The sequence below is a fragment of the Pseudophryne corroboree genome, chromosome 5 (assembly GCF_028390025.1).
Source record: "Pseudophryne corroboree isolate aPseCor3 chromosome 5, aPseCor3.hap2, whole genome shotgun sequence".
NCBI lineage: Eukaryota > Metazoa > Chordata > Amphibia > Anura > Myobatrachidae > Pseudophryne > Pseudophryne corroboree.
Genome location: NC_086448.1, coordinates 727928106 through 727955234, shown reverse-complemented (window position 1 = coordinate 727955234; position 27129 = coordinate 727928106). Strand labels below are relative to the sequence as shown.

At 46.3% G+C, this 27129-nt stretch overlaps 1 protein-coding gene across 1 annotated transcript in view; it reads right to left on the bottom strand.

Moving 5' to 3' along the window:
• E2F5 (E2F transcription factor 5) overlaps positions 1–27129 on the bottom strand; it is a 122545-nt gene that overhangs the window by 29570 nt on the left and 65846 nt on the right. The window contains exons 3-6 of the mRNA XM_063924037.1: positions 14595–14756; positions 14070–14113; positions 12999–13063; positions 12388–12634 (exon numbers count right to left, since the gene is read on the bottom strand). Of these exons, the coding sequence (XP_063780107.1) occupies positions 12388–12634; positions 12999–13063; positions 14070–14113; positions 14595–14756 (518 nt within the window). The remainder of the gene's footprint in view (positions 1–12387; positions 12635–12998; positions 13064–14069; positions 14114–14594; positions 14757–27129) is intronic.

The window sequence follows — 27129 nt, the reverse complement described above, 5'->3', positions numbered from 1 at the left end:
GTTAGTGCTTTGAGCACAGAAAAAACACTGAGGTCGTACACTGAGGTACTCTGGGATATGGAGGGGTGGAGAGTTCTAAATTTAAATTTCAGTGCCTTTGTTCTGCTAAGCCGTCCATATCCCAAGAGTACTCCAGTGACCCCTAGTGGATGAAAAAGAAATTAGACTTTCCCCCAAACAACTTCTGGCCTTGTCGTGCTGTAACTAGCGAAGATGAAAATCGAGAAGCGAGCTAACAGGCGGCAGCAGAAGCTGTACAGAGATACTCAGCAGCTTCTCAGATGTGATTAACGATAAATATAACGTGATCGTCATTGTTTCCATACATAGAGCGCCCTAGTGACCCAAATGCATCTTGGGTCTTTATAAGGTTTGACACAGACGAATTCACCAATGGCGGATTCTCCAATTTAGATGTCACTGTGTGGAAACGGGGAAATAGACTTAAATCTTAGTAAGATATCCTAAATAAGAAGCCCATTGAAGATCTGTCGTTTAGTAAATACGACGGATTAGATGTTAGAGGCTCCTTAGTCTCTGTAAATTTCAGAGACTGACTCACTGGTCATTAGCAATGGTATGGTTGTCAAAAACCCGCACTATCGGACTACTGGTCTAATGTGGCCTCCTCACTCGTATTTAGCGCTGTGAGGTTTGACATAGAATTGTCAGACTGCAACATAGCAGAAATGTTTAAATTATAAGACCAGTTAAATTAACACCCTGGTACCCAAAGTGAAGTTGGACCTTTGGAAAGGCTGAGACTCCTCCGTTAGAGCTGGCGGAGTAACTTCCGAGTCTTACCGCTCCTGTCGAGCGGAGTCAATTTGTCAATGCTTAACATAGGATCTGGGAATGAACCGGCTTCCGGAGTGGAAACCTACAAAACATACTGAACATGTGATAGATTTATGTCCAGACATTGTAGTAAAACTTATTTTTAGTCTGTGCTGGAGCCTTACTCCTTATGCAGACAGACAACACAATAGCCAAAGGACCGACACTTGCACGACTCAGTAAAATTATTACTTAAGGTGTGTAATAGATATAGAGAGAGAGAGATAGATATATATATAGATATATATATAGATATATATATAGATATATATATAGATATATATATAGAGATATATATAGAGATATATATAGAGATATATATAGAGATATATATAGAGATATATATAGAGATATATATAGAGATATATATAGAGATATATATATATAGATATATATATATATAGATATATATAGATATATATATATATATATATATATATATATATATATATATATATATATATATATATATATATATATATATATATATATATATATATATATATATATATATATATATATATATATATATATATATATATCTATCTATCCGAAATGCAGTTCACATGGCCAGCCTATGTGAAACCTGAACCAAAAGTCCCACTAACACCCCTGTGCCTCCTGTGGAGTAGAGATGTAGGGCAGGAACGTTCTGGAATTACAAACTGGAAGAAACAGGAAGCATGGTTAAAATGGCCCCCATGCCATGCTTACACTGATAATCACAGGACAGGTTACAATACCTGCTGCAGTGTGAATATAGGCTCAATAGACTATTATACAGTGATAATCAATACATGTGATAATCAATACATGCCTCCAGTGTTAATATAGGCTCAATAGCCTATTATACAGTGATAATCAATACATGCCTCCGGTGTTAATATAGGCTCAATAGCCTATTATACAGTGATAATCAATACATGCCTCCAGTGTTAATATAGGCTCCTCAATAGCCTATTATAGGCTCTGCCTGCAGTTTAATATAGGGATCTCTCTATTAATATAGATATGGTAGTTCCCTTTACACTCCCTTGCAGCCGCGCTGTAATCAGCCAGGTCCCCCCCCCCCTCCCCCTGTACTCCCTGTAGCGCTGTGTCTCAGCGGGGAGCGCCGGGAAGCTCATTGCAGGGAGGCGAGGGACATTTCTTGCAGAGCAGCGGAGGTCGGCTGGCCGGAGCGGCGCGTAGCGGCTTCCGGCGTCGCTAGCCGAGCAGCGGCGGTTCTCCCCCTCTCAGCGCTGGCATGCACTACAGCGCTGACGGAGCGTCTGGGGCGGCCGGACGGAGCGTCTGGGGCGGGTGGCATTTCAACACTGACCCCACACAGCGGGGCGGCAGCCTGCGCTGACCGCCCCGTTTCCCCAGCATACCTTTTGTAGGGAGGCCTCTTCTATCTGTAAGCTCCGAGCTCTTCAGTTTATGGCTGCGACGGGGCTTCTATCTGTAAGCTCCGTCCAGCTGTTGCAGGAGGTAGTGGGCTGCCTGTGGCTGTGAGGGTGCTCTTTGTGAGGACCGACACGCCATGCGCTGTCTGTGCAGCGGCACTATCCCGGACCCATGTTTTTACAGAAACTGGGAAGGGATGTGCTAAGTGAAAAAATAAGATTTTACTTACCGATAAATCTATTTCTCGTAGTCCGTAGTGGATGCTGGGGACTCCGTCAGGACCATGGGGATTAGCGGCTCTGCAGGAGACAGGGCACAAAAATAAAGCTTTAGGATCAGGTGGTGTGCACTGGCTCCTCCCCCTATGACCCTCCTCCAAGCCTCAGTTAGGATACTGTGCCCGGACGAGCGTACACAATAAGGAAGGATTTTGAATCCCGGGTAAGACTCATACCAGCCACACCAATCACACCGTACAACTTGTGATCTGAACCCAGTTAACAGTATGACAACGTAGGAGCCTCTGAACAGACGGCTCACAACAATAACAACCCGATTTCTTTGTAACAATAACTATGTACAAGTATTGCAGACAATCCGCACTTGGGATGGGCGCCCAGCATCCACTACGGACTACGAGAAATAGATTTATCGGTAAGTAAAATCTTATTTTCTCTAACGTCCTAGTGGATGCTGGGGACTCCGTCAGGACCATGGGGATTATACCAAAGCTCCCAAACGGGCGGGAGAGTGCGGATGACTCTGCAGCACCGAATGAGAGAACTCCAGGTCCTCTTTAGCCAGGGTATCAAATTTGTAGAATTTTACAAACGTGTTCTCCTCCGACCACGTAGCTGCTCGGCAGAGTTGTAATGCCGAGACCCCTCGGGCAGCCGCCCAGGATGAGCCCACCTTCCTTGTGGAATGGGCCTTGACAGATTTAGGCTGTGGCAGGCCTGCCACAGAATGTGCAAGTTGAATTGTGCTACAAATCCAACGAGCAATCGTCTGCTTAGAAGCAGGAGCACCCAGCTTGTTGGGTGCATACAGTATAAACAGCGAGTCAGATTTTCTGACTCCAGCCGTCCTTGAAATATATATTTTCAATGCCCTGACAACGTCCAGCAACTTGGAATCCTCCAAATCGCTAGTAGCCGCAGGCACCACAATAGGCTGGTTCAGGTGAAACGCTGACACCACCTTAGGTAGAAAATGAGGACGCGTCCGCAGTTCTGCCCTGTCCGAATGGAAAATCAGATATGGGCTTTTATACGATAAAGCCGCCAATTCTGATACTCTCCTGGCTGAAGCCAGGGCCAGTAGCATGGTTACTTTCCATGTAAGATATTTCAAATCCGCCGATTTGAGTGGCTCAAACCAATGGGATTTGAGAAAATCCAAAACTACATTAAGGTCCCACGGAGCCACTGGGGGCACAACCGGGGGCTGTATATGTAGTACTCCTTTTACAAAAGTCTGGACTTCAGGAACTGAAGCCAATTCTTTCTGGAAGAAAATCGACAGGGCCGAAATTTGAACCTTAATGGACCCCAACTTGAGGCCCATAGACAATCCTGTTTGCAGGAAATGTAGGAATCGACCCAATTGAAATTCCTCCGTGGGGGCCTTCCTGGCCTCACACCACGCAACATATTTTCTCCAAATGCGGTGATAATGTTGTGCAGTCACCTCCTTCCTGGCTTTTACCAGTGTAGGAATGACCTCTTCCGGAATGCCTTTTTCCCTTAGAATTCGGCGTTCAACCGCCATGCCGTCAAACGCAGCCGCGGTAAGTCTTGGAATAGACACGGTCCCTGCTGAAGCAGGTCCCGTCTTAGAGGTAGAGGCCACGGATCTTCCGTGAGCATCTCCTGAAGTTCCGGGTACCAAGTTCTTCTTGGCCAATCCGGAGCCACGAGTATCGTTCTTACTCCCCTTTGCCGTATAATTCTCAGTACTTTTGGTATGAGAGGCAGAGGAGGAAACACATACACTGACTGGAACACCCACGGCGTTACCAGAGCGTCCACAGCTATTGCCTGAGGGTCTCTTGACCTGGCGCAATACCTGTCCAGTTTTTTGTTGAGGCGAGACGCCATCATGTCCACCTTTGGTTTTTCCCAACGGTTCACAATCATGTGGAAGACTTCTGGATGAAGTCCCCACTCTCCCGGGTGTAGATCGTGTCTGCTGAGGAAGTCTGCTTCCCAGTTGTCCACTCCCGGAACGAACACTGCTGACAGTGCTATCACATGATCTTCCGCCCAGCGAAGAATCCTTGCAGCTTCTGCCATTGCTCTCCTGCTTCTTGTGCCGCCCTGTCTGTTTACGTGGGCGACTGCCGTGATGTTGTCCGACTGGATCAACACCGGCTGACCCTGAAGCAGGGGTTTTGCCAGGCTTAGAGCATTGTAAATCGCTCTTAGCTCCAGTATATTTATGTGAAGAGACATCTCCAGGTTTGACCATACTCCCTGGAAGTTTCTTCCCTGTGTGACCGCTCCCCAGCCTCTCAGACTGGCATCCGTGGTCACCAGGACCCAGTCCTGTATGCCGAATCTGCGGCCCTCTAACAGATGAGCACTCTGCAACCACCACAGAAGAGACACCCTTGTCCGTGGCGACAAGGTTATCCGCTGATGCATCTGCAGATGCGATCCGGACCATTTGTCCAGCAGATCCCACTGAAAAGTTCGTGCGTGGAATCTGCCGAATGGAATCGCTTCGTAAGAAGCCACCATCTTTCCCAGGACTCTTGTGCATTGATGCACAGACACTTTCCCTGGTTTTAGGAGGTTCCTGACAAGTTCGGATAACTCCTTGGCTTTCTCCTCCGGAAGAAACACCTTTTTCTGAACCGTGTCCAGAATCATTCCCAGGAACAGCAGACGTGTCGTCGGGGTCAATTGAGATTTTGGAAAATTCAGAATCCACCCGTGCTGTTGCAGCACTATTTGGGTTAGTGCTACTACGTCCCCCAGCTGTTCCCTGGACCTTGCCCTTATCAGGAGATCGTCCAAGTAAGGGATAATTAATACGCCTTTTCTTCGTAGAAGAATCATCATTTCGGCCATTACCTTGGTAAAGACCCGAGGTGCCGTGGACAATCCAAACGGCAGCGTCTGAAACTGATAATGACAGTTTTGCACCACGAACCTGAGGTACCCTTGATGTGAAGGGCAAATTGGGACATGCAGGTAAGCATCCTTGATGTCCAGGGACACCATAAAGTCCCCTTCTTCCAGATTCGCTATCACTGCTCTGAGTGACTCCATCTTGAACTTGAATTTTTGTATGTACAGGTTCAAAGATTTCAGATTTAGAATAGGTCTTACCGAGCTGTCCGGCTTCGGTACCACAAATAGTGTGGAATAATACCCCTTTCCCTGTTGTAGGAGGGGTACCTTGACTATCACCTGCTGAGAATACAGCTTGTGAATGGCTTCCAATACCGTCGCCCTGTCTGAGGGAGACGTTGGCAGAGCAGACTTTAGGAACCGGCGAGGGGGAGACTTCTCGAATTCCAACCTGTAACCCGGAGATATTATCTGCAGGATCCAGGGGTCCACCTGTGAGTGAGCCCACTGTGCGCTGAAATTCTTGAGTCGACCCCCCACCGCCCCTGAGTCCGCTTGTAAAGCCCCAACGCCATGCTGAGGGCTTTGCAGAAGCCGGGGGGGGGGGCTTCTGCTCCTGGGAAGAAGCTGCTTGGTGCACTCTCTTACCCTTTCCTTTGCCTCGGGCAAATATGACTGTCCTTTCGCCCGCTTGTTCCTATAGGAACGAAAGGACTGCGGCTGAAAAGACGGTGTCTTTCTGTTGGGAGGGGACCTGAGGTAAAAAAGGTGGATTTCCCGGCTGTTGCCGTGGCCACCAAATCCGATAGACCGACCCCAAATAATTCCTCCCCCTTATACGGCAATACTTCCATATGCCGTTTGGAATCCGCATCACCTGACCATTGTCGCGTCCATAAACTTCTGGCAGATATGGACATCGCACTTACTCTTGATGCCAGAGTGCAAATATCCCTCTGTGCATCTCGCATATATAGAAATGCATCCTTTAAATGCTCTATAGTCAGTAAAATACTGTCCCTATCCAGGGTATCAATATTTTCAGTCAGGGAATCCGACCAAACCACCCCAGCACTGCACATCCATGCAGAGGCGATGGCTGGTCGCAGTATAACACCAGTATGAGTGTATATACTTTTCAGGGTAGTTTCCAGCCTCCTATCTGCTGGATCCTTGAGGGCGGCCGTTTCAGGAGACGGTAACGCCACTTGTTTTGATAAGCGTGTGAGCGCCTTATCCACCCTAGGGGGTGTTTCCCAGTGCGCCCTAACCTCTGGCGGGAAAGGATATAATGCCAATAACTTCTTTGAAATTAGCAGTTTTCTATCGGGGTTAACCCACGCTTCATCACACACTTCATTCAATTCGTCTGATTCAGGAAAAACTACAGGTAGTTTTTTCAGACCTTTTTGTGGTACATGCAGTATCAGAGATATGTAAAGCCTCCTTCATTGCCGTGATCATATAACGTGTGGCCCTACTGGAAAATACGTTTGTTTCTTCACCGTCGACACTAGATTCGGTGTCCGTGTCTGGGTCTGTGTCGACCGACTGAGGTAAAGGGCGTTTTACAGCCCCTGACGGTGTCTGAGACGCCTGTACAGGTACTAACTGGTTTTCCGGCCGTCTCATGTCGTCAACTGATTTTTGTAATGTGCTGACATTATCACGTAATTCCATAAATAAAGCCATCCGTTCCGGTGTCGACTCCCTAGGGGGTGACATCACCATTACCGGCAATTGCTCCGCCTCCACACCAACATCGTCCTCATACATGTCGACACACACGTACCGACACACAGCAGACACACAGGGAATGCTCTTATCGAAGACAGGACCCCACTAGCCCTTTGGGGAGACAGAGGGAGAGTTTGCCAGCACACACCCAAGCGCTATAAATATATAGGAACAACCCTATAGAAGTGTTGTCTCCCTTATAGCAGCTTAATATATCAAAAACGCCAAAAAAAGTGCCCCCCCTCTCTTTTTTACCCTGTTTCTGTAGTGCAGTGCAGGGGAGAGTCCTGGGAGCCTTCCTCGCAGCGGAGCTGAGCAGGAAAATGGCGCTGTGTGCTGAGGAGATAGGCCTCGCCCCCTATTTCGACGGGCTCTTCTCCGGAGTTTGTGAGACCTGGCAGGGGTTAAATACATCCATATAGCCCCAAGGGCTATATGTGATGTATTTTTTAGCCAGAACAAGGTATTCTCATTGCTGCCCAGGGCGCCCCCTGCAGCGCCCTGCACCCTCCGTGACCGCTGGTGTGAAGTGTGTGACAACAATGGCGCACAGCTGCAGTGCTGTGCGCTACCTCATGAAGACTGAAAAGTCTTCTGCCGCCGGTTTCTGGACCTCTTCGCTTTTCGGCATCTGTAAGGGGGTCGGCGGCGCGGCTCCGGGACCGGACTCCATGGCTGGGCCTGTGTTCGATCCCTCTGGAGCTAATGGTGTCCAGTAGCCTAAGAAGCCAATCCATCCTGCACGCAGGTGAGTTCACTTCTTCTCCCCTAAGTCCCTCGTTGCAGTGAGCCTGTTGCCAGCAGGACTCACTGAAAATAAAAAAACCTAAAAACTTTTTTCTAAGCAGCTCTTTAGGAGAGCCACCTAGATTGCACCCTGCTCGGACGGGCACAAAAACCTAACTGAGGCTTGGAGGAGGGTCATAGGGGGAGGAGCCAGTGCACACCACCTGATCCTAAAGCTTTATTTTTGTGCCCTGTCTCCTGCGGAGCCGCTAATCCCCATGGTCCTGACGGAGTCCCCAGCATCCACTAGGACGTTAGAGAAAGTAAAAATGTAAAAGTAAAAATGAAAAATTAATAAAATCTTCAACAAAGTGTGGGAACTCCACACAAGCCTTGTTAGTGCTGTGAGCACAGAAAAAACACTGAGGTACTCGGGGATATGGAGGGGTGGAGAGTTCTAAATTTAAATATTCAGTGCCTTTGTTTCTGCTAAGCCGTCCATATCCCAAGAGTACTCCAGTGACCCCTAGTGGATGAAAAAGAAAAAAGAATGGACATACTTGAGAGAAGGAACATAATGAGTGGTGAGATTCATACACCAGCACATAAAGAACATAAAACAACCAGCAACGGTTCGTAATAAACAGCAACAGTTGAACAGGTAAACTTTTTGACAAGAAAAAAACCTGCAGACAAGTCAACACACTGAGGCGTGCGCCCAGTATCCCTTATGGACTAAGAGAAAGGGATTTACCGGTAGGTATTAAAATCCCATCCTCTCTAACATCCAAGGGATACTGGGGATCACTTATACCAGGCATGTCCAAACTGCGGCCCTCCAGATGTTGTGAAACTACATATCCCAGCATGCCCTGACAGTTCTGCTGTCAGAAAATGCTAAAGCCGTGTCAGGGCATGCTGGGATGTGTAGTTTCTCAACAGCAGAGGTGCAAACGCATTGTCTCCACCCACAGGGGGAGTGTATTTTTGCTTTGCAAGTATGCAATCGAATGCAGCAGAGCGGTACAAAAACATTTTGTGCAAAACAAGACCAGCCCTGTAGTTACTTATCCTGTGCAATGATTCTAGCGACTGAGGTCCCAGAATTAACGTCAGATACCCGCCCTGCAAACACCTGGTCACACCTGCGTTTTACCTACCACTCCCAGAAAACTGTCAATTGACACCCATTAACGCCCTCTTCCTGTCAATCTCCTTGCGATCGGTTTCTTCGCTAGAACCATTGCACAGCAACGATGCTCTTTGTACCCGTACGACATGCGTGCGTATTGTGGCGCATGCGCAGTTTTGCCATTTTTTTTTCACCTGATCGCTGCAGTGCAAAAATCGTCACCGAGCGATCAACTCGGAATGACCCCCTTAGTACGGTGAGGATGTCCCAAAGCTTCCAGAACAGGCGGGAATGTGCGGAGACGTCCGCAGCACTACCTGTCCAAACTGGGTATCCTCTTTGGCCAGGGTATCAAACTTGTAGAACTTCACAAAGGTGTTCTTCCCTGACCAGGTAGCAGCTCGGCATAGTTGCAAGGCCGAGACTCCACGGGCAGCTGCCCAGGAAGACCCCACTGATCTGGTAGAGTGGGCCTTCAGAGACTTAGGAACAAGTAAGGCTGCCGACACATAGGCCTGTTGGATAGTCAACTTCAGCAAACGAGCAATGGATGGCTTTGAAGCAGGACAACCCTTTCTCTGCGCATCCGAGCACAAATAAGGAATCCGTCTTTAGTATCCGAGCCGTCCTTTTGATATAAATCTTCAAGGCTCCCAGCATCCAATGACTCCGGAGGAGCAGAAATACCAGCACTAAACGGGACAATTGGTTGGTTCAGGTGGAACGCAGAGGCAACCTTCGGCAGAAACTGCTGCCTAGTCCTGAGCAAGTATGGACTTTTACATGAGAGGGAACCCAATTCTGAGACACGCCTAGCAGAAGCCAGGGCCAATAACATCACATTCTTTCAAGTGAGGTACTTTTCTACTATCGTCAGAGGTTCAAACCAGGAGGACTGAAGAAATTCCAACACCACATTCAAATCCCAAGGTGCAGTGGGCGGCACAAACGGAGATTGTATGTGAAGTACCCCTTGCAAAAATGTCTAAACTTCATGCAACATTACCAACTTCTGAAAGAAGATTAGGAGAGCAGAGATCTGGACCCTAATGGAACCCAAACGTAAGCCCTTACCCACACCCGCCAGCAGGAAATATAAGAAATGTCCCAAGTGGAATTCAGCAGGTGGGTACGTGCGTTCCTCGCACCAAGAAACATATCTTCTCCTGATAAGACCGTCTTAACATCATAGGTTTTCTGGCCTGAACCATGGTTGCAATAACCTTCGTGGAAAGGCCCTTGTGAGCTAGGATTTTCCACTTAACTTCCAAGCCATCAAACGAAGTCACCGTATGTCCGGGCAGACAAACGGTCCTTGTTGCAGAAGGGTCAGCAGCCATAAAAACTATGATGGCAGATATGTCATCACAACTCACTGCAGATACTCAGAAGACACCAGCTGCAGCAGGCTGTCGCAGACCTGGCTGCTAAGGCAGTTGACAAACAAACCCTTCTTCTGACAAAGAGGGTGCTCCTTGAAACACGTTGAAGCTGCTGGAGAGACCACTTGATGCAGGAGGAAACTGGTAACATCCACAAACATCTGAAGAAGCAGGTGTAACATCGCATCCAGTAACTGCAGCACAGGACATTTGCACCACCTGCACTATCCGAGAACTGTGTTTCCCCAGTGTCTTTTTTTATTATTATATCACAGTACAAACTGGATTGCTTGACCTTTTCAGGACACTACATTTGTGTACTAAAGCGTCTCTCCCCCTGTTTTACACCCCTGTACCAGTTTCCTGCGTATCCTGGAGGAGCTGTGTGCCCTTACTGCTGCAGCTGTAAGCAGAGGAAGGTGCCAAAATGCTGCTGGTCCCGCTCTGAGGAAGCTCTGCCCCCTGTAATGGTGCTGGAGCTATGTAGATATTTATACTGGCAAAGCCTCCTAATAAGTGTAAAACATCACATGAATACTAGTTTTCACCACCGCTGCCAGTGTACACAGGAGGGCTGTAGCGGGTCCCCCCCAGGGAGGGGACCATATGCCGACTCTGCGATTGTGCTGCATCAAGAACCGGCGGACCCCCCCTTATGGGGACCCCGGTTTGTACTCACCACTCTTCAGGCTTATGTTAGGGTTGTGCAGCGTGCTGCGATTGCGTTCGCCAAGGCACAATGCCCTGTGGTACCAATAACCTCTCAAGACAGGGGTCCTGCAGCGGGGAAGCGACAGACGCCTGTAGAGACCGGTACCCACCACCCAACTCCCCCCCCCCCCCCCTTCGTACCTCCCACGGTGCAGGTATGCTGGTGCCCAAACAGTATACCGAAAATAATAAAGTTTAAAATAAACTGAAGAAAAAAAATCCTCTGGAGCTCCAGAGTGTGCATCCTCTCCTGAGGGCACATTTTTCTAAACTGGCTGTAGGAGGGGGCATAGAGGGGAGAAGCCAGAACACCCAGTGGACCCCATCACACAAAGTGATCCCCAGCATCCCTTATGGATGTTAGAGAAATTTGGGTTTACCATATACACCAATTTACAAAATCAGGAAGACGATTGTCATAGTTGTGTGTCTTCTGAAAAGTGTTTCTAAACTCCAGTCCTTGGGACCCCCAACAGGCCACATTTCCAGACCATTTACAGGTGTATGACCAACTACCACGGATCAAACATCCACAGGCGATCTGTGACACGTGAACTGTTTGGGGTCCAGAGAACAGACAGACCCACAGCTCTAAAAGATAAAATCTACAGGTCAGAACTGTGTGGCGTCTCAGACCTCCCTACATCTTATTCACAAGGTTTCAGTGTCTCATTTTCAATAGTGTGATACCTAGCAGTAGTTGCTAGTACTCTGCAAGTTCATGTGCCAAATAAGTGTACAGTAGAGTTGAGTTAGGAGCCAACTGTATTGTAGCATATACAATGTTGTAACAAGGTGCTTAGAAAGCATGGTACAAAGATCAATGTTCTGCAATGAATAGGAAACATTCACAATTAACAGTCTAGTGCAGCCCAACCAAAAAATGCCAATAACCTAACCAGGTAAGAGTTAGTGCTCTAATGAATAGTTAATACAGATATCACAATGTATTCTCTTCTGGTGCTCATCAATTTAATGTTTGGTACCTACAGATGTGTCCACTCAGTTTGTTGCGCGCGATGCGGCGAGTCCTGGAATAGCACGGTCCCGCTAACCCAAACGGTAGCTCCCGCTACTTGTAGCAAATGAGCCAGAGGCTGCAGTATGCCGCGATAGGGTACACTGCCTCCCGCAGCAACAATAGATGAGGACACATCTGTACATCACAATGTTCAATTCAATCAAGTAAAATGTTAGGTGAGGTGTTTGGGGTAACAGTGTGGCCCTTTCATAACCCTAAAATAGGATAATGGAATATAATATTCAGTCAGAGGTTATTTCATCATATATCATACAATAGGAAATTAATTGAATTTAGAGCAATCAGGTTTCCTGAAAAATTTGTAGGGAACACATCCTTAACGTTCCACACCTTTTCATAGCATACATTACTCACTTGTGTTGAAGTCTGCAGGGATCTTACTCTGTAAGTCTTCTGCCTGCTGAGGCTGGCCTTGTGCAGACTGTTTACTGGAGCTGCTGGGTGGGTCAGACGGGGTATGGGTCTGTACAATGTCATCTGGTGGAGGAACGGGAAAAGCCACCGGTTTCGATGAACTAGATTCCTTATTGATCAGAAGCACATTAATGGGCCCCGAATTGCTCTTTAAACTAATTTGGTATTTCTTTTGTCCATTTTGGCCCTAAAAAGATAACACATACATATTGAGAACATTAGTCTTCTGCTAGAGTCCATGACACATACTTTGCTTTGTTTGTACAGCAGTATGTAGACAATTGCTATGTGGTAAGAAAAAGTACAGCGCTCTGCCTGTGCCGAATGGTGGGCGTTAGTCTGCAGCGGGTACCACTGTCTGATTGCAAGTTAACCCTCCATATACTGATGCAGCTAAACAGAAAGCCGTTCACCCATTTAATAGTGGATAATAAATGTACTGTAGTCATCACAATGAAATGAAAAAACTTAAAAATGACTGAAGAGTGACAAAGACCTGTTTGCAAAAGTTGTAAGGACATAAGACTGGAAAGAAGAATCAGACCACTCACCGTTTCTGGTATTGGAACTTCCAGCTGTGTACCAGATGGAGCCTGTACTGCCAGAAGCGTGTCGCCTGTGAGTTACAGAGGAAACACAAAATACATGAGAACTATATAAATAAGCGGGGGGGAAAAAAAAGTAATCATTTGTGAATAAAATGTTTTCCAGGTCTCCTCACAGAATCACAAGTGAAATAATTAGATCCACCTGTGAATCTTTTAAAATGTGTGTCAGTGAGTAATGAATACACATGTGAACCTGCTGGGTGCCCAGGGATGTGTCAGTAAATAATGAATACACCTGTGCACCTGCTAAGTGACCTGGAATGTGTGTCATTGAGTAACAAATACACCTGTGCACCTGCTGGGTGACCAGGGATATGTCAGTGAGTAATGAATACACCTGTGCACCTGCTAGGTGGCCAAGGATGTGTGTAATAAATACACCTGCTAGGTGACCAGGGAAACGCAAGCTGTTTGGGGTCCTGAGGACAAATGGAGAGCTCCTGTCAGAGTTTAAACTACTCAGTCACTCTCGCTGTTATTAACAAAAGTGTGGGGTCCATGTCAGGGACTGCTGCTGTTCAGGAGAAACTGCAGCTGCTGAGGAGACCATCTGATGATTTTTTTTTGGTATGTGAAGGAACAAGAAACACTAGCGGGTACTATTAATGATCACAGAATACTTCCAGTACAGTAGGTGTCAATTAGGCTGTAAATGTATGGGGAAAGGTTCTTCTGGTCAAGCAGAGCAACCTGGAATATTTAAAGTGAAGTATTGATCATCATAGGCACAGTTTCTGAGAAGGGTAAATTCAAATGAGAAAAAGGAATATAGGATTTTACACTGCTGGAAGCTTCTACAGTACTCATGAGTAATAGTATAGCTCTGGAACATTGGACTGCAAGTCTGTCCACTGCAGGGATAATCAGGACATTGGATATTACTATACAATGATACTAATTGCTTCTTATCTGAACTTTTATTAAAATACTGCTACAAATTGTAACATTATACATCTGCTATAGTTATTAAACTTCAGAGAAGCCAATACCCAGCGTACCGGAATGAGAACTCACCATTAAAAGTGCTACAAAGGTCCTCATGCGTTACAAAAGAAAATGTATGGCTGTGTTCAGGAAAGCATTGTAAATCACTGCATCAGTCAAGTTTCACTGCATTTGTCTATTGACAGCATTTAATCCAACATTAGTACACATTTATATTCTATCTATTTTAACCTATTTGTGCACAGCAACAAAGAAAAAGATCTGGGGAGAGAAGTGTTATGACAGGAGAGAACTCTGTTCCTTGCCCAGTAGCCACATCCTACAGAGTGGGCTATAAACTAGGCTTACCAAACTATCCCTTTAATATGGGACACTCATGAACAACAGGTTCTGTGGCTGGCTCACTTCAAGCCTGCATTTCACCTGGTTGTAATCATCCACAAAACCTGTGTAATTCATGTGTCCCGGTTTAAAAAGTTATAGTATAAGCCTACCTATAACCCATTGTGTGATCCTCTACTGCAGACGGACATTTCTTATGGCAATAAGTAAAGCTTAGCTATCACAATCATTTCCAATACATGAAAAGGATATAGTCTATTTTCAGAATCATCCATAACATTGTTGATGCTTTGCTGCAGCCACACTTTCTGTTGGTCCAGCTCCTTTTCTCTGAGATCCAGGTCCCCAATTTCGGCTTTAAGGTTCCTCAGTCTGTCCAGAATTTCCTTCGTGTTGCATCCGGCACCAACACCCCTTGAAAAGAAGCAAAAAAAAAAAAAAAAAATCTAGTCACTTGCTAGCTATGGTAAACCCACCATATGGCTGCCCTAATGCCATAAAACTCTAGGACCAGGCATTTTTAACTAAAAGTAAACCCAACGACATCTTTGGACTGTCAGCTGTGTATTTAAAATCACACCCTAATCGCACTGACATGTAATTGCTGCAGGGAGCCACAAGCAATAGAGTGCTATGAAAGTTATTTGCTCTGAACTGGTTTGCCTATTAAAATAGCACAAACACTATGTCAGCAGTTGGAGGCTCGGTTTATCCTCTCTTTCGTGTATTGATAGAGGGCTATGGCTGGATGTGCAGAGGGAGTGGACGGAATTTCTTTTTGAAAAATCCAGGCATAGGTTGCTATTTTCTAAACATGAGCACTATTTCCAGGCTGACATAGGAGGCAGATACTTGGCATACCTAGCGAGGGAGGAGTCTACTGCCAACATAGTCCAGAGTACCCATAATTCCCAAGGACAGTTATGTTATTCTGGAGAGGAGATTGCAGGGGGGTTTCGTAGTTACTACTCGTCTGTACACTTCCAAGGTTGCATATACAAACAAGTAACTGCAGAATTATTTGGACCAAGTTGCGTTGCCGCATATGCCTCAAGACGCTATTGACAGCCCTGATGCTCCATTTACATTGGAGGAGGTTGAGGCAGCAATTTCCTCGTTTCCAGCCTCTAAAGCTCCTGGATGTGATGGAATTCCTGTGGAGGTGTGCAGAAAATGTAAGGATTTTTATGTTCCTTATTTGTTAGATATGTTTAACTCCTATGAGCGGAGATCCATTTCTCCTTCTGTGTGAAGAAATTATTATTGTGTTAGCTAAGCCCGGGAAGGACCCCACTCTGCCAGAGTCCTATCGGCCCATTTCGCTTTTGTCCACAGATATTAAAGTATTGGCTAAAATTATAGCGCTTAGCTTGAATTCGGTTATTCATTTTTCACCCCAATCAGACAGGATTCATGCCGGGGAAGTCTACGTCTGCGTAGACTATTTTATCACTTACAGAGAACGGATGTGGTTGGGTCCGAGGTAGTAGTGTCACTAGACGCAGCCAAGGCCTTTGACTTGGTGGAGTGGGGCTATATTTGGGGTGTGCTTCAGAAATTAGTTTTTGGGCCACGATTTATCAAATTAAGCCAACTGCTGTATTTTTCCCCAACGGCCAGAGTGTCTGTTAACAGTTTTATTTCATCTCCTTTTTCACTAGTGAGGGGGACTCAACAACAGTGTGCCCTGACACCAGCCATTTTTGCAATAGTCAGAGCCACTTGCCTGTCTTCTGCGTGCGGCGCCGGATGTCCGTGGTATTAAAGTTGGAGAGTGTATAGATGTAGTTGTGCTGTACGCAGAGGACATGCTGTTTCTACAAGACACTGAAGGATTCTCTGCAGGCCATGCTACAAAATAGTTACGAAATTTGGTGGTGTTTTTTCAGGTCTACTTGGCAATTGGGAGGGGGAAGACAGGGGAGAACAGGCAGACTGGGGAGAGCAGCGGTTATATAGCCGCTGCTGTAGCGCTGCTCTCAACAGTCTGCCCGCGGCTCTCCCCCCATCTAGCTCCTGCATCTCAATTCGACTTTAAAAGTCGAATTGAGATGACATTGAATAGCCCAAGTCTGATCCATTCCGACAATTGAATGTCAGAATAGATCTGACTTCAATTGAATATACCCCTATCTATCCCAAAATATTTCTCCCATTACGGAGGATTTTTAAGATGAAAACTCATGTGTGAAAAAACTGCCGTTATCCGTCTTAGGCCGTATCAACCTGCTTAAAAAGGTCGGTTCAACCAAAGTTCTTATATACTGGAGAATGCTGCAGAACATATATTCCCATGGCAGTTTTCTCTGCTATTGAGAGTATCTTGTCATCATTTATATAGGGGTGTGGTTCATCAAATCGACAGTATCTAGGTCGACAATGTTTAGGTCGACCACTATAGGTCGACAGTCACTAGGTCGACATGGATGGAAGGTCAACGGGGTTTCTAGGTCGACATGTGCTAGGTCGACAGGTCTAAAGGTCGACATGAGTTTTTTTTTTTTTTTTTTGTCGTTTTCTTCGTAGTGTGACCGGGATCCCAAATTAGTGCACCGCGTCCGCTCGCCATGCTTCGGGCATGGTGCCTTCGCTCCGCTACAGCTTCGCTCGGCACAGATTACCGTTCCAATCGTAGTCCACGTGGATCGTTAAGTATGAAAAAAATTCAAAAAAAGAAAAAAAAAATGTGAAAAACGCATGTCGACCTTTAGACCTGTCGACCTAGAAACCCTGTCGACCTTCCATCCATGTCGACCTAGTGACTGTCGACCTAAACATTGTCGACCTAGATACTGTCGATTTTCAGACCGGATCCCTTATATATGGATGGGGGGGGGGGGGGGGGGGGGGGGGATAGGCCAGCAAGAATTTCCATTAAAACATTATATAAATCCAAAACATCTGGGGGACTTGGTCTTCCCAATCTTAGGGTCTATTATACAGCGGCTCAACTGGTGCATATAGTTAGTTGGCTACAGGACACCGCCGACTTGACTCTAGTGGGCTTTCTGGGCAAGCAGGTGGGGCCCTTCTTTTCTCCTTTACTTTTTCTGCTTTCTGAACTGTCTCTAGTGTGCCTCCATTGCTCCAGCAAGCTCTATTGATCTGGTGACATGCACATACTGTTTGAGTGGTCCGCATAGGATGCGGATACCCCACTGTGGCACAATGCTTCATATTCCAAACTGCTTAAAATTTCAACAGACAATATATTGTTACTGAAAGGCGTTACTACTTTAGGTCAGTTATACAGTGAAGGACTGTTTAAATCATTTACTCATCTACAGAGTGATTCCTAATAGTGCTTTTTTTCGATAGTTAAAAATAAGACATGCGATTCAAACTCCGTTTTCACACACTGACCCTGTGCTGTCACCTTCACCCGTTAAATCAATGTTATTGAATTTGGGTTCTAGAGGTAGTTTCCAGTATCTATGCCCAGATTAATAATAATTTGTTTCCGAACCAGCTTGTTCCTCTGAAGTTGAAATGGGAAATAGATATAGGCCCATTTATTACTTTTGGTCCAACATATACCTTCGCAGAGACGTGTACGTATGTACGCATATAGGTCTGTTGGTATACGGTAACTTGCATTGTCTGTTCTGGGTCGATTGGACAAGTGCTGTATATCTATTTCTTATTTTACGAATTTAAACTAGAAGGTTGTTCTGGTCGTTAATGTATGTGGGCTAATTTGACTGTATAACAGAGTGGTGGATGACATAGGGGACAATTCTATTCAGCGACCGTTGGAATAGCGCTGGGAGTTAGCTCCTGTCGCTATTCAATTCAGCTCATGTTAAGTCGGCGAATGCCTGTTCTCGCCGACTTAACAGGTTGAATTGTCGGGAGAAAGTGCATTCTCCGACTTATCTCCCCGGCGCGATGCTGATTCCCAACAATCAGCCTCACGCCGGCCGCACTTTTGTCGGGTTTCTTCTCTCATCCCCCGGGGGTGAGAAGAATTCCCGACAATTGGTGTCACTTGGCTCTGTATTGAATAGTGCCGGGAGCTAACTCCCGGCGCTATTCAACTGTCGCTGAATAGAATTGACCCCATAATGTAATTGTTATGGTTTAATGTCTGTATCGTTTTGTTATCGGTTTCTTTTTCTGTATTGAAATTTCAATAAGGAATAAGCAATTTAAAAAAAATAAATAAAAAAAATAATAGCACAGTGGTAATGCGTGATAAAAAAAAAAAAAAAAAAAAAAAAGATCTCAAACTTTGCCAATAAAATCCAATGTGTCTTTGGCGTGTGGATTCCTTCATTTGCTAAGCTTTTAGACAAACTGCCATCTCAAGCGCTTATTGATGGGCCCTGCTTATTTATTAAGATTAGTGAGCAATAAAGTTTAAGCCTAATACCTCATTCACCATCAACCAGCGTCAAAGGAATTTTTCTTATGCAGTCTATTCCAGAGTATACTAGAAAAAGCTGGCCTTTTTACTTGATGTTGTCAATATTGATTAGCTACTCTTTAAAGTGCTTTTTTTTTTTAATATCCATGATCCTTAATGATTACCAACATTTTTTCATTATAACCCAAAAAAAAGGTTTTCAAGTTTGAAGGCATGCAGCAGTATTAGCAATTCAGATAGAACAGGCCTCTATAGCTTGTCAAGTGTGTTAAAACTCAGCAACTCAGTACTACAGCATCATGTTCATCAAGCAACAGCCATAGGCACAAAACTAGGATTGGACAGTTTCTGCCACCTAACACATGTAACCTAAACACACCTCTGTCTATTAACTCATAGCGGAGAGTCTTCCCTATGGCAGTATAAGGGAGTCAGCGCAAAGTGTCTGGCCAATGAAAGTGCACCGTCATAACATTGCTCACATTCACCAATTCACAAACAGACCACCTGACTAACCAGGAAGGGGTATGGGTCTTTGGGTCGACCCAACTTAAGTCGACACTCATTAAGTCGACAGGTCAACATGAGGTTTTTGACTATATTTGGTGTCGTTTTCTCCGTGACGGGGAACCCATATTAGCGCACCGTGTCCACTCGCATGGCTTGTGGGCTTCGCTCGGCACAGATTACCGTTCCAATTGTAGTCCACGTGGATCGTTAAGTATGAAAAAAAAATAATAAGAATTTACTTACCGATAATTCTATTTCTCGTAGTCCGTAGTGGATGCTGGGGACTCCGTCAGGACCATGGGGAATAGCGGCTCCGCAGGAGACAGGGCACAAAAGTAAAAGCTTTAGGATCAGGTGGTGTGCACTGGCTCCTCCCCCTATGACCCTCCTCCAAGCCTCAGTTAGGATACTGTGCCCGGACGAGCGTACACAATAAGGAAGGATTTTGAATCCCGGGTAAGACTCATACCAGCCACACCAATCACACTGTACAACCTGTGATCTGAACCCAGTTAACAGCATGATAACAGCGGAGCCTCTGAAAAGATGGCTCACAACAATAATAACCCGATTTTTGTAACAATAACTATGTACAAGTATTGCAGACAATCCGCACTTGGGATGGGCGCCCAGCATCCACTACGGACTACGAGAAATAGAATTATCGGTAAGTAAATTCTTATTTTCTCTGACGTCCTAAGTGGATGCTGGGGACTCCGTCAGGACCATGGGGATTATACCAAAGCTCCCAAACGGGCGGGAGAGTGCGGATGACTCTGCAGCACCGAGTGAGAGAACTCCAGGTCCTCCTCAGCCAGGGTGTGCCCCTGACCAAGTAGCAGCTCGGCAAAGTTGTAAAGCCGAGACCCCTCGGGCAGCCGCCCAAGATGAGCCCACCTTCCTTGTGGAATGGGCATTTACATATTTTGGCTGTGGCAGGCCTGCCACAGAATGTGCAAGCTGAATTGTACTACACATCCAACTAGCAATCGTCTGCTTAGAAGCAAGAGCACCCAGTTTGTTGGGTGCATACAGGATAACAGCAAGTCAGTTTTCCTGACTCCAGCCGTCCTGGAAACCTATATTTTCAGGGCCCTGACAACATCTAGCAACTTGGAGTCCTCCAAGTCCCTAGTAGCCGCAGGTACCACAATAAGCTGGTTCAGGTGAAACGCTGACACCACCTTAGGGAGAAACTGGGGACGAGTCCGCAGCTCTGCCCTGTCCGAATGGACAATCAGATATGGTCTTTTGTGAGACAAAGCCGCCAATTCTGACACTCGCCTGGCCGAGGCCAGGGCCAACATCATGGTCACTTTCCATGTGAGATATTTCAAATCCACAGATTTGAGCGGTTTAAACCAATGTGATTTGAGGAATCCCAGAACTACGTTGAGATCCCACAGTGCCACTGGAGGCACAAAAGGGGGTTGTATATGCAGTACTCCCTTGACAAACTTCTGGACTTCAGGAACTGAAGCCAATTCTTTCTGGAAGAAAATCGACAGGGCCGAAATTTGAACCTTAATGGACCCCAATTTGAGGCCCATAGACACTCCTGTTTGCAGGAAATGCAGGAATCGACCGAGTTGAAATTTCTTCGTGGGGCCTTCCTGGCCTCACACCACGCAACATATTTTCGCCACATGTAGTGATAATGTTGTGCGGTCACCTCCTTCCTGGCTTTGACCAGGGTAGGAATGACCTCTTCCGGAATGTCTTTTTCCCTTAGGATCCGGCGTTCAACCGCCATGCCATCAAACGCAGCCGCGGTAAGTCTTGGAACAGACATGGTACTTGCTGAAGCAAGTCCCTTCTTAGCGGCAGAGGCCATGAGTCCTCTGTGAGCATCTCTTGAAGTTCCAGGTACCAAGTCCTTCTTGGCCAATCCGGAGCCACGAGTATAGTTCTTACTCCTCTACGTCTTATAATTCTCAGTACCTTAGGTATGAGAAGCAGAGGAGGGAACACATACACCGACTGGTACACCCACGGTGTTACCAGAACGTCCACAGCTATTGCCTGAGGGTCTCTTGTTCTGGCGCAATACCTGTCCAGTTTTTTGTTCAGGCGGGACGCCATCATGTCCACCTTTGGTCTTTCCCAACGGTTCACAATCATGTGGAAGACTTCCCGATGAAGTCCCCACTCTCCCGGGTGGAGGTCGTGCTGAGGAAGTCTGCTTCCCAGTTGTCCACTCCCGGAATGAACACTGCTGACAGTGCTATCACATGATTTTCCGCCCAGCGAAGAATCCTTGCAGTTTCTGCCATTGCCCTCCTGCTTCTTGTGCCGCCCTGTCTGTTTACGTGGGCGACTGCCGTGATGTTGTCCCACTGGATCAATACCGGCTGACTTTGAAGCAGAGGTCTTGCTAAGCTTAGAGCATTGTAAATTGCTCTTAGCTCCAGTATATTTATGTGGAGAGAAGTCTCCAGACTTGATCACACTCCATGGAAAATTTTTTCATTGTGTGACTGCTCCCCAGCCTTTCAGGCTGGCATCCGTGGTCACCAGGACCCAGTCCTGAATGCCGAATCTGTGGCCCTTTAGTAGATGAGCACTCTGCAGCCACCACAGAAGAGACACCCTTGTCCTTGGAGACAGGGTTATCCGCTGATGCATCTGAAGATGCGATCCGGACCATTTTTCCAGCAGATCCCACTGAAAAGTTCTTGCGTGAAATCTGCCGAATGGAATCGCTTCGTAAGAAGCCACCATTTTTCCCAGGACCCTTGTGCAATGATGCACTGACACTTTTCCTGGTTTTAGGAGGTTCCTGACTAGCTCGGATAACTCCCTGGCTTTCTCCTCCGGGAGAAACACCTTTTTCTGGACTGTGTCCAGAATCATCCCTAGGAACAGCAGACGTGTCGTTGGAGACAGCTGCGATTTTGGAATATTTAGAATCCACCCGTGCTGTCGTAGAACTACTTGAGATAGTGCTACTCCGACCTCCAACTGTTCTCTGGACCTTGCCCTTATCAGGAGATCGTCCAAGTAAGGGATAAATAAGAATTTACTTACCGATAATTCTATTTCTCGTAGTCCGTAGTGGATGCTGGGGACTCCGTCAGGACCATGGGGATTAGCGGCTCCGCAGGAGACAGGGCACAAAAGTAAAAGCTTTAGGATCAGGTGGTGTGCACTGGCTCCTCCCCCTATGACCCTCCTCCAAGCCTCAGTTAGGATACTGTGCCCGGACGAGCGTACACAATAAGGAAGGATTTTGAATCCCGGGTAAGACTCATACCAGCCACACCAATCACACTGTACAACCTGTGATCTGAACCCAGTTAACAGCATGATAAAAGCGGAGCCTCTGAAAAGATGGCTCACAACAATAATAACCCGATTTTTGTAACAATAACTATGTACAAATATTGCAGACAATCCGCACTTGGGATGGGCGCCCAGCATCCACTACGGACTACGAGAAATAGAATTATCGGTAAGTAAATTCTTATTTTCTCTAACGTCCTAAGTGGATGCTGGGGACTCCGTCAGGACCATGGGGATTATACCAAAGCTCCCAAACGGGCGGGAGAGTGCGGATGACTCTGCAGCACCGAATGAGAGAACTCCAGGTCCTCCTCAGTCAGGGTGTGCCCCTGACCAAGTATCAGCTCGGCAAAGTTGTAAAGCCGAGACCCCTCGGGCAGCCGCCCAAGATGAGCCCACCTTCCTTGTGGAATGGGCATTTACATATTTTGGCTGTGGCAGGCCTGCCACAGAATGTGCAAGCTGAATTGTACTACACATCCAACTAGCAATCGTCTGCTTAGAAGCAAGAGCACCCAGTTTGTTGGGTGCATACAGGATAACAGCAAGTCAGTTTTCCTGACTCCAGCCGTCCTGGAAACCTATATTTTCAGGGCCCTGACAACATCTAGCAACTTGGAGTCCTCCAAGTCCCTAGTAGCCGCAGGTACCACAATAAGCTGGTTCAGGTGAAACACTGACACCACCTTAGGGAGAAACTGGGGATGAGTCCGCAGCTCTGCCCTGTCCGAATGGACAATCAGATATGGGCTTTTTTGAGACAAACGCCGCCAATTCTGACACTCGCCTGGCCGAGGCCAGGGCCAACAGCATGGTCACTTTCCATGTGAGATTTCAAATCCACAGATTTGAGCGGTTTAAACCAATGTGATTTTAGGAATCCCAGAACTACGTTGAGATCCCACAGTGCCACTGGAGGCACAAAAGGGGGTTGTATATGCAGTACTCCCTTGACAAACTTCTGGACTTCAGGAACTGAAGCCAATTCTTTCTGGAAGAAAATCGACAGGGCCGAAATTTGAACCTTAATGGACCCCAATTTGAGGCCCATAGACACTCCTGTTTGCAGGAAATGCAGGAAACGACAGAGTTGAAATTTCTTCATGGGGCCTTCCTGTCCTCACACCATGCAACATATTTTCGCCACATGTGGTGATAATGTTGTGCGGTCACCTCCTTCCTGGCTTTGACCAGGGTAGGAATGACCTCTTCCGGAATGCCTTTTTCCCTTAGGATCCGGCGTTCAACCGCCATGCCGTCAAACGCAGCCGCGGTAAGTCTTGGAACAGACATGGTACTTGCTGAAGCAAGTCCCTTCTTAGCGGCAGAGGCCATGAGTCCTCTGTGAGCATCTCTTGAAGTTCCGGGTACCAAGTCCTTCTTGGCCAATCCGGAGCCACGAGTATAGTTCTTACTCCTCTACGTCTTATAATTCTCAATACATTGGGTATGAGAAGCAGAGGAGGGAAGACATACCCCGACTGGTACACCCACGGTGTTACCAGAAACGTCCACAGCTATTGCCTGAGGGTCTTTTGACCTGGCGCAATACTTGTCCAGTTTTTTGTTCAGGCGGGACGCCATCATGTCCACCTTTGGTCTTTTCCAACGGTTCACAATCATGTGGAAGACTTCCCGATGAAGTCCCCACTCTCCCGGGTGGAGGTTGTGCCTGCTGAGGAAGTCTGCTTCCCAGTTGTCCACTCCCGGAATGAACACTGCTGACAGTGCTATCACATGATTTTCCGCCCAGCGAAAAATCCTTGCAGTTTCTGCCATTGCCCTCCTGCTTCTTGTGCCGCCCTGTCTGTTTACGTGGGCGACTGCCGTGATGTTGTCCCACTGGATCAATACCGGCTGACCTTGAAGCAGAGGTCTTGCTAAGCTTAGAGCATTGTAAATTGCCCTTAGCTCCAGTATATTTATGTGGAGAAAAATCTCCAGACTTGATCACACTCCCTGGAAATTTTTTCCCTGTGTGACTGCTCCCCAGCCTCTCAGGCTGGCCTCCGTGGTCACCAGCATCCAATCCTGAATGCCGAATCTGCGGCCCTCTAGAAGATGAGCACTCTAACCACCACAGGAGAGACACCCTTGTCCTTGGAGATAGGGTTATCCGCTGATGCATCTGAAAATGCGATCCGGACCATTTGTCCAGCAGATCCCACTGAAAAGTTCTTGCGTGGAATCTGCCGAATGGAATCGCTTCGTAATAAGCCACCATTTTTCCCAGGACTCTTGTGCAATGATGCACTGACCCTTTTCCTGGTTTTAGGAGGTTCCTGACTAGCTCGGATAACTCCCTGGCTTTCTCCTCCGGGAGAAACACCTTTTTCTGGACTGTGTCCAGAACCATCCCTAGGAACAGCAGACGTGTCGTCGGAAACGGCTGTGATTTTGGATATTTAGAATCCACCCGTGCTGTCGTAGAACTACTTGAGATAGTGCTACTCCGACTTCCAACTGTTCTCTGGACCTTGCCCTTATCAGGAGATCGTCCAAGTAAGGGATAATTAAGACGCCTTTTCTTTGAAGAAGAATCATCATTTTGGCCATTACTTTGGTAAAGACCCGGGGTGCCGTGGACAATCCAAACGGCAGCGTCTGAAACTGATAGTGACAGTTCCGTACCACGAACCTGAGGTACCCTTGGTGAGAAGGGCAATTTGGGACATGGAGGTAAGCATCCTTGATGTCCAGGGACACCATATAGTCCCCTTCTTCCTGGTTCGCTATCACTGCTCTGAGTGACTCCATCTTGATTTGAACCTTTGTATGTAAGTCAGAAATATAAATGTGTGTGAGTTCTGGCGCAAAAGCTAGCTGCCCAATCCTAACCTTCCTATGATCTGCCCAAATCCAGATCACAAAGGGATACAAGTGAAAAAATAGCGGGTGGAAGGAAGATCAAAGGCGCTGCTGTATACGTGACAAATATAATAAAAAAATGTATAATATACTTGCAAAACCTCGTGGTCCTTCGTTAATCTTTTTCTATAAATCCAATGATTACCAGATGTTTACATGCAAAAAAACAAAAATAGACAACAAATGTGTAGTAATGTCTATAATAAGTTCAATTTTTTGTGTGTTCTCCGTTGAAGCAGAGCCCTATGATGTGGAGGTTTTTCTTGATAGGAGATAGGGATAGTTTCTCACCACCACTTCACAAACATAGGTACACGTACCAAAACTCACTTAGAGTTAGATATCACCATACACATAAAGGTTTCTTTTTTACTTCTAATCATAACGCATGGATCCACCTTGAAAAAGACTTTGTGTCGAAACGGCGTTGGTGATATCAGACAGTGCTTTTTAATTCTCCTATATCCACACCAATCCAAGGTAATATGCAGCATTTGTGTTCGCAAGTGTAAGTCCGGAATTCACTTGTGATTGTCGTATTCCATTCTGACACACACTCTGCTCTATCCTGAATATTTTGGTATTTGATTAAGGAGATTTTATTTATTGCTTTTTAAATTGTATCACGCACCAATAAACTAATTCTTTTTGGAAGAGAAGAGTTACTCATTTATTCAAAGAAACTGCTACGTGTGGAATACCACCTGCTGAAAACGTGTGTGGTACGTTTTCGTTGAACGAATCTTGTTTCATGCGTTATGATTAGAAGTAAAAAAGAAACCTTTATGTGTATGGTGATATCTAACTCTAAGTGAGTTTTGGTACGTGTACCTATGTTTGTGAAGTGGTGGTGAGAAACTATCCCTATATCCCATCAAGAAAAACCTCCACATCATAGGGCTCTGCTTCAACGGAGAACACACAGAAAATTTAACTTATTATAGACATTACTACACATTTGTTGTCTATTTTTGTTTTTTTGCATGTAAACATCTGGTAATCATTGGATTTATAGAAAAAGATTAACGAAGGACCACGAGGTTTTGCAAGTATATTATACATTTTTTTATTATATTTGTCACGTATACAGCAGCGCCTTTGATCTTCCTTCCACCCGCTATTTTTTCCTTTGTATGTAAGTGTTCAAAGATTTCCCATTTAGAATAGGTCTCACCGAGCCGTCTGGCTTCAGTACCACAATATAGTGTGGAATAATACCCCTTTCCTTGTTGTAGGAGGGGTACTTTGATTATCACCTGCTGGGAATACAGCTTGTGAATTGTTTCCAATACTGCCTCCCTGTCGGAGGAAGACGTTGGTAAAGCAGACATCAGGAGCCTGCGAGGGGGAGACGTCTCGAATCTCCAGTCTGTACCCCTGGGATACTACTTGTAGGATCCAGGGGTCCACTTGCGAGTGAGCCCACTACGCGCTGAAACTCTTGAGACGACCCCCCACCGCACCTGAGTCCGCTTGTACGGCCCCAGCGTCATGCTGAGGACTTGGCAGAAGCTGTGGAGGGCTTCTGTTCCTGGGAATGGGCTGCCTGCTGCAGTCTTCTTCCCTTTCCTCTATCCCTGGGCAGATATGACTGGCCTTTTGCCCGCTTGCCCTTATGGGGACGAAAGGACTGAGGCTGAAAAGACGGTGTCTTTTTCTGCTGAGATGTGATTTGGGGTAAAAAAGGTGGATTTTCCAGCTGTTGCCGAGGCCACCAGGTCCGATGGACCGACCCCAAATAACTCCTCCCCTTTATACGGC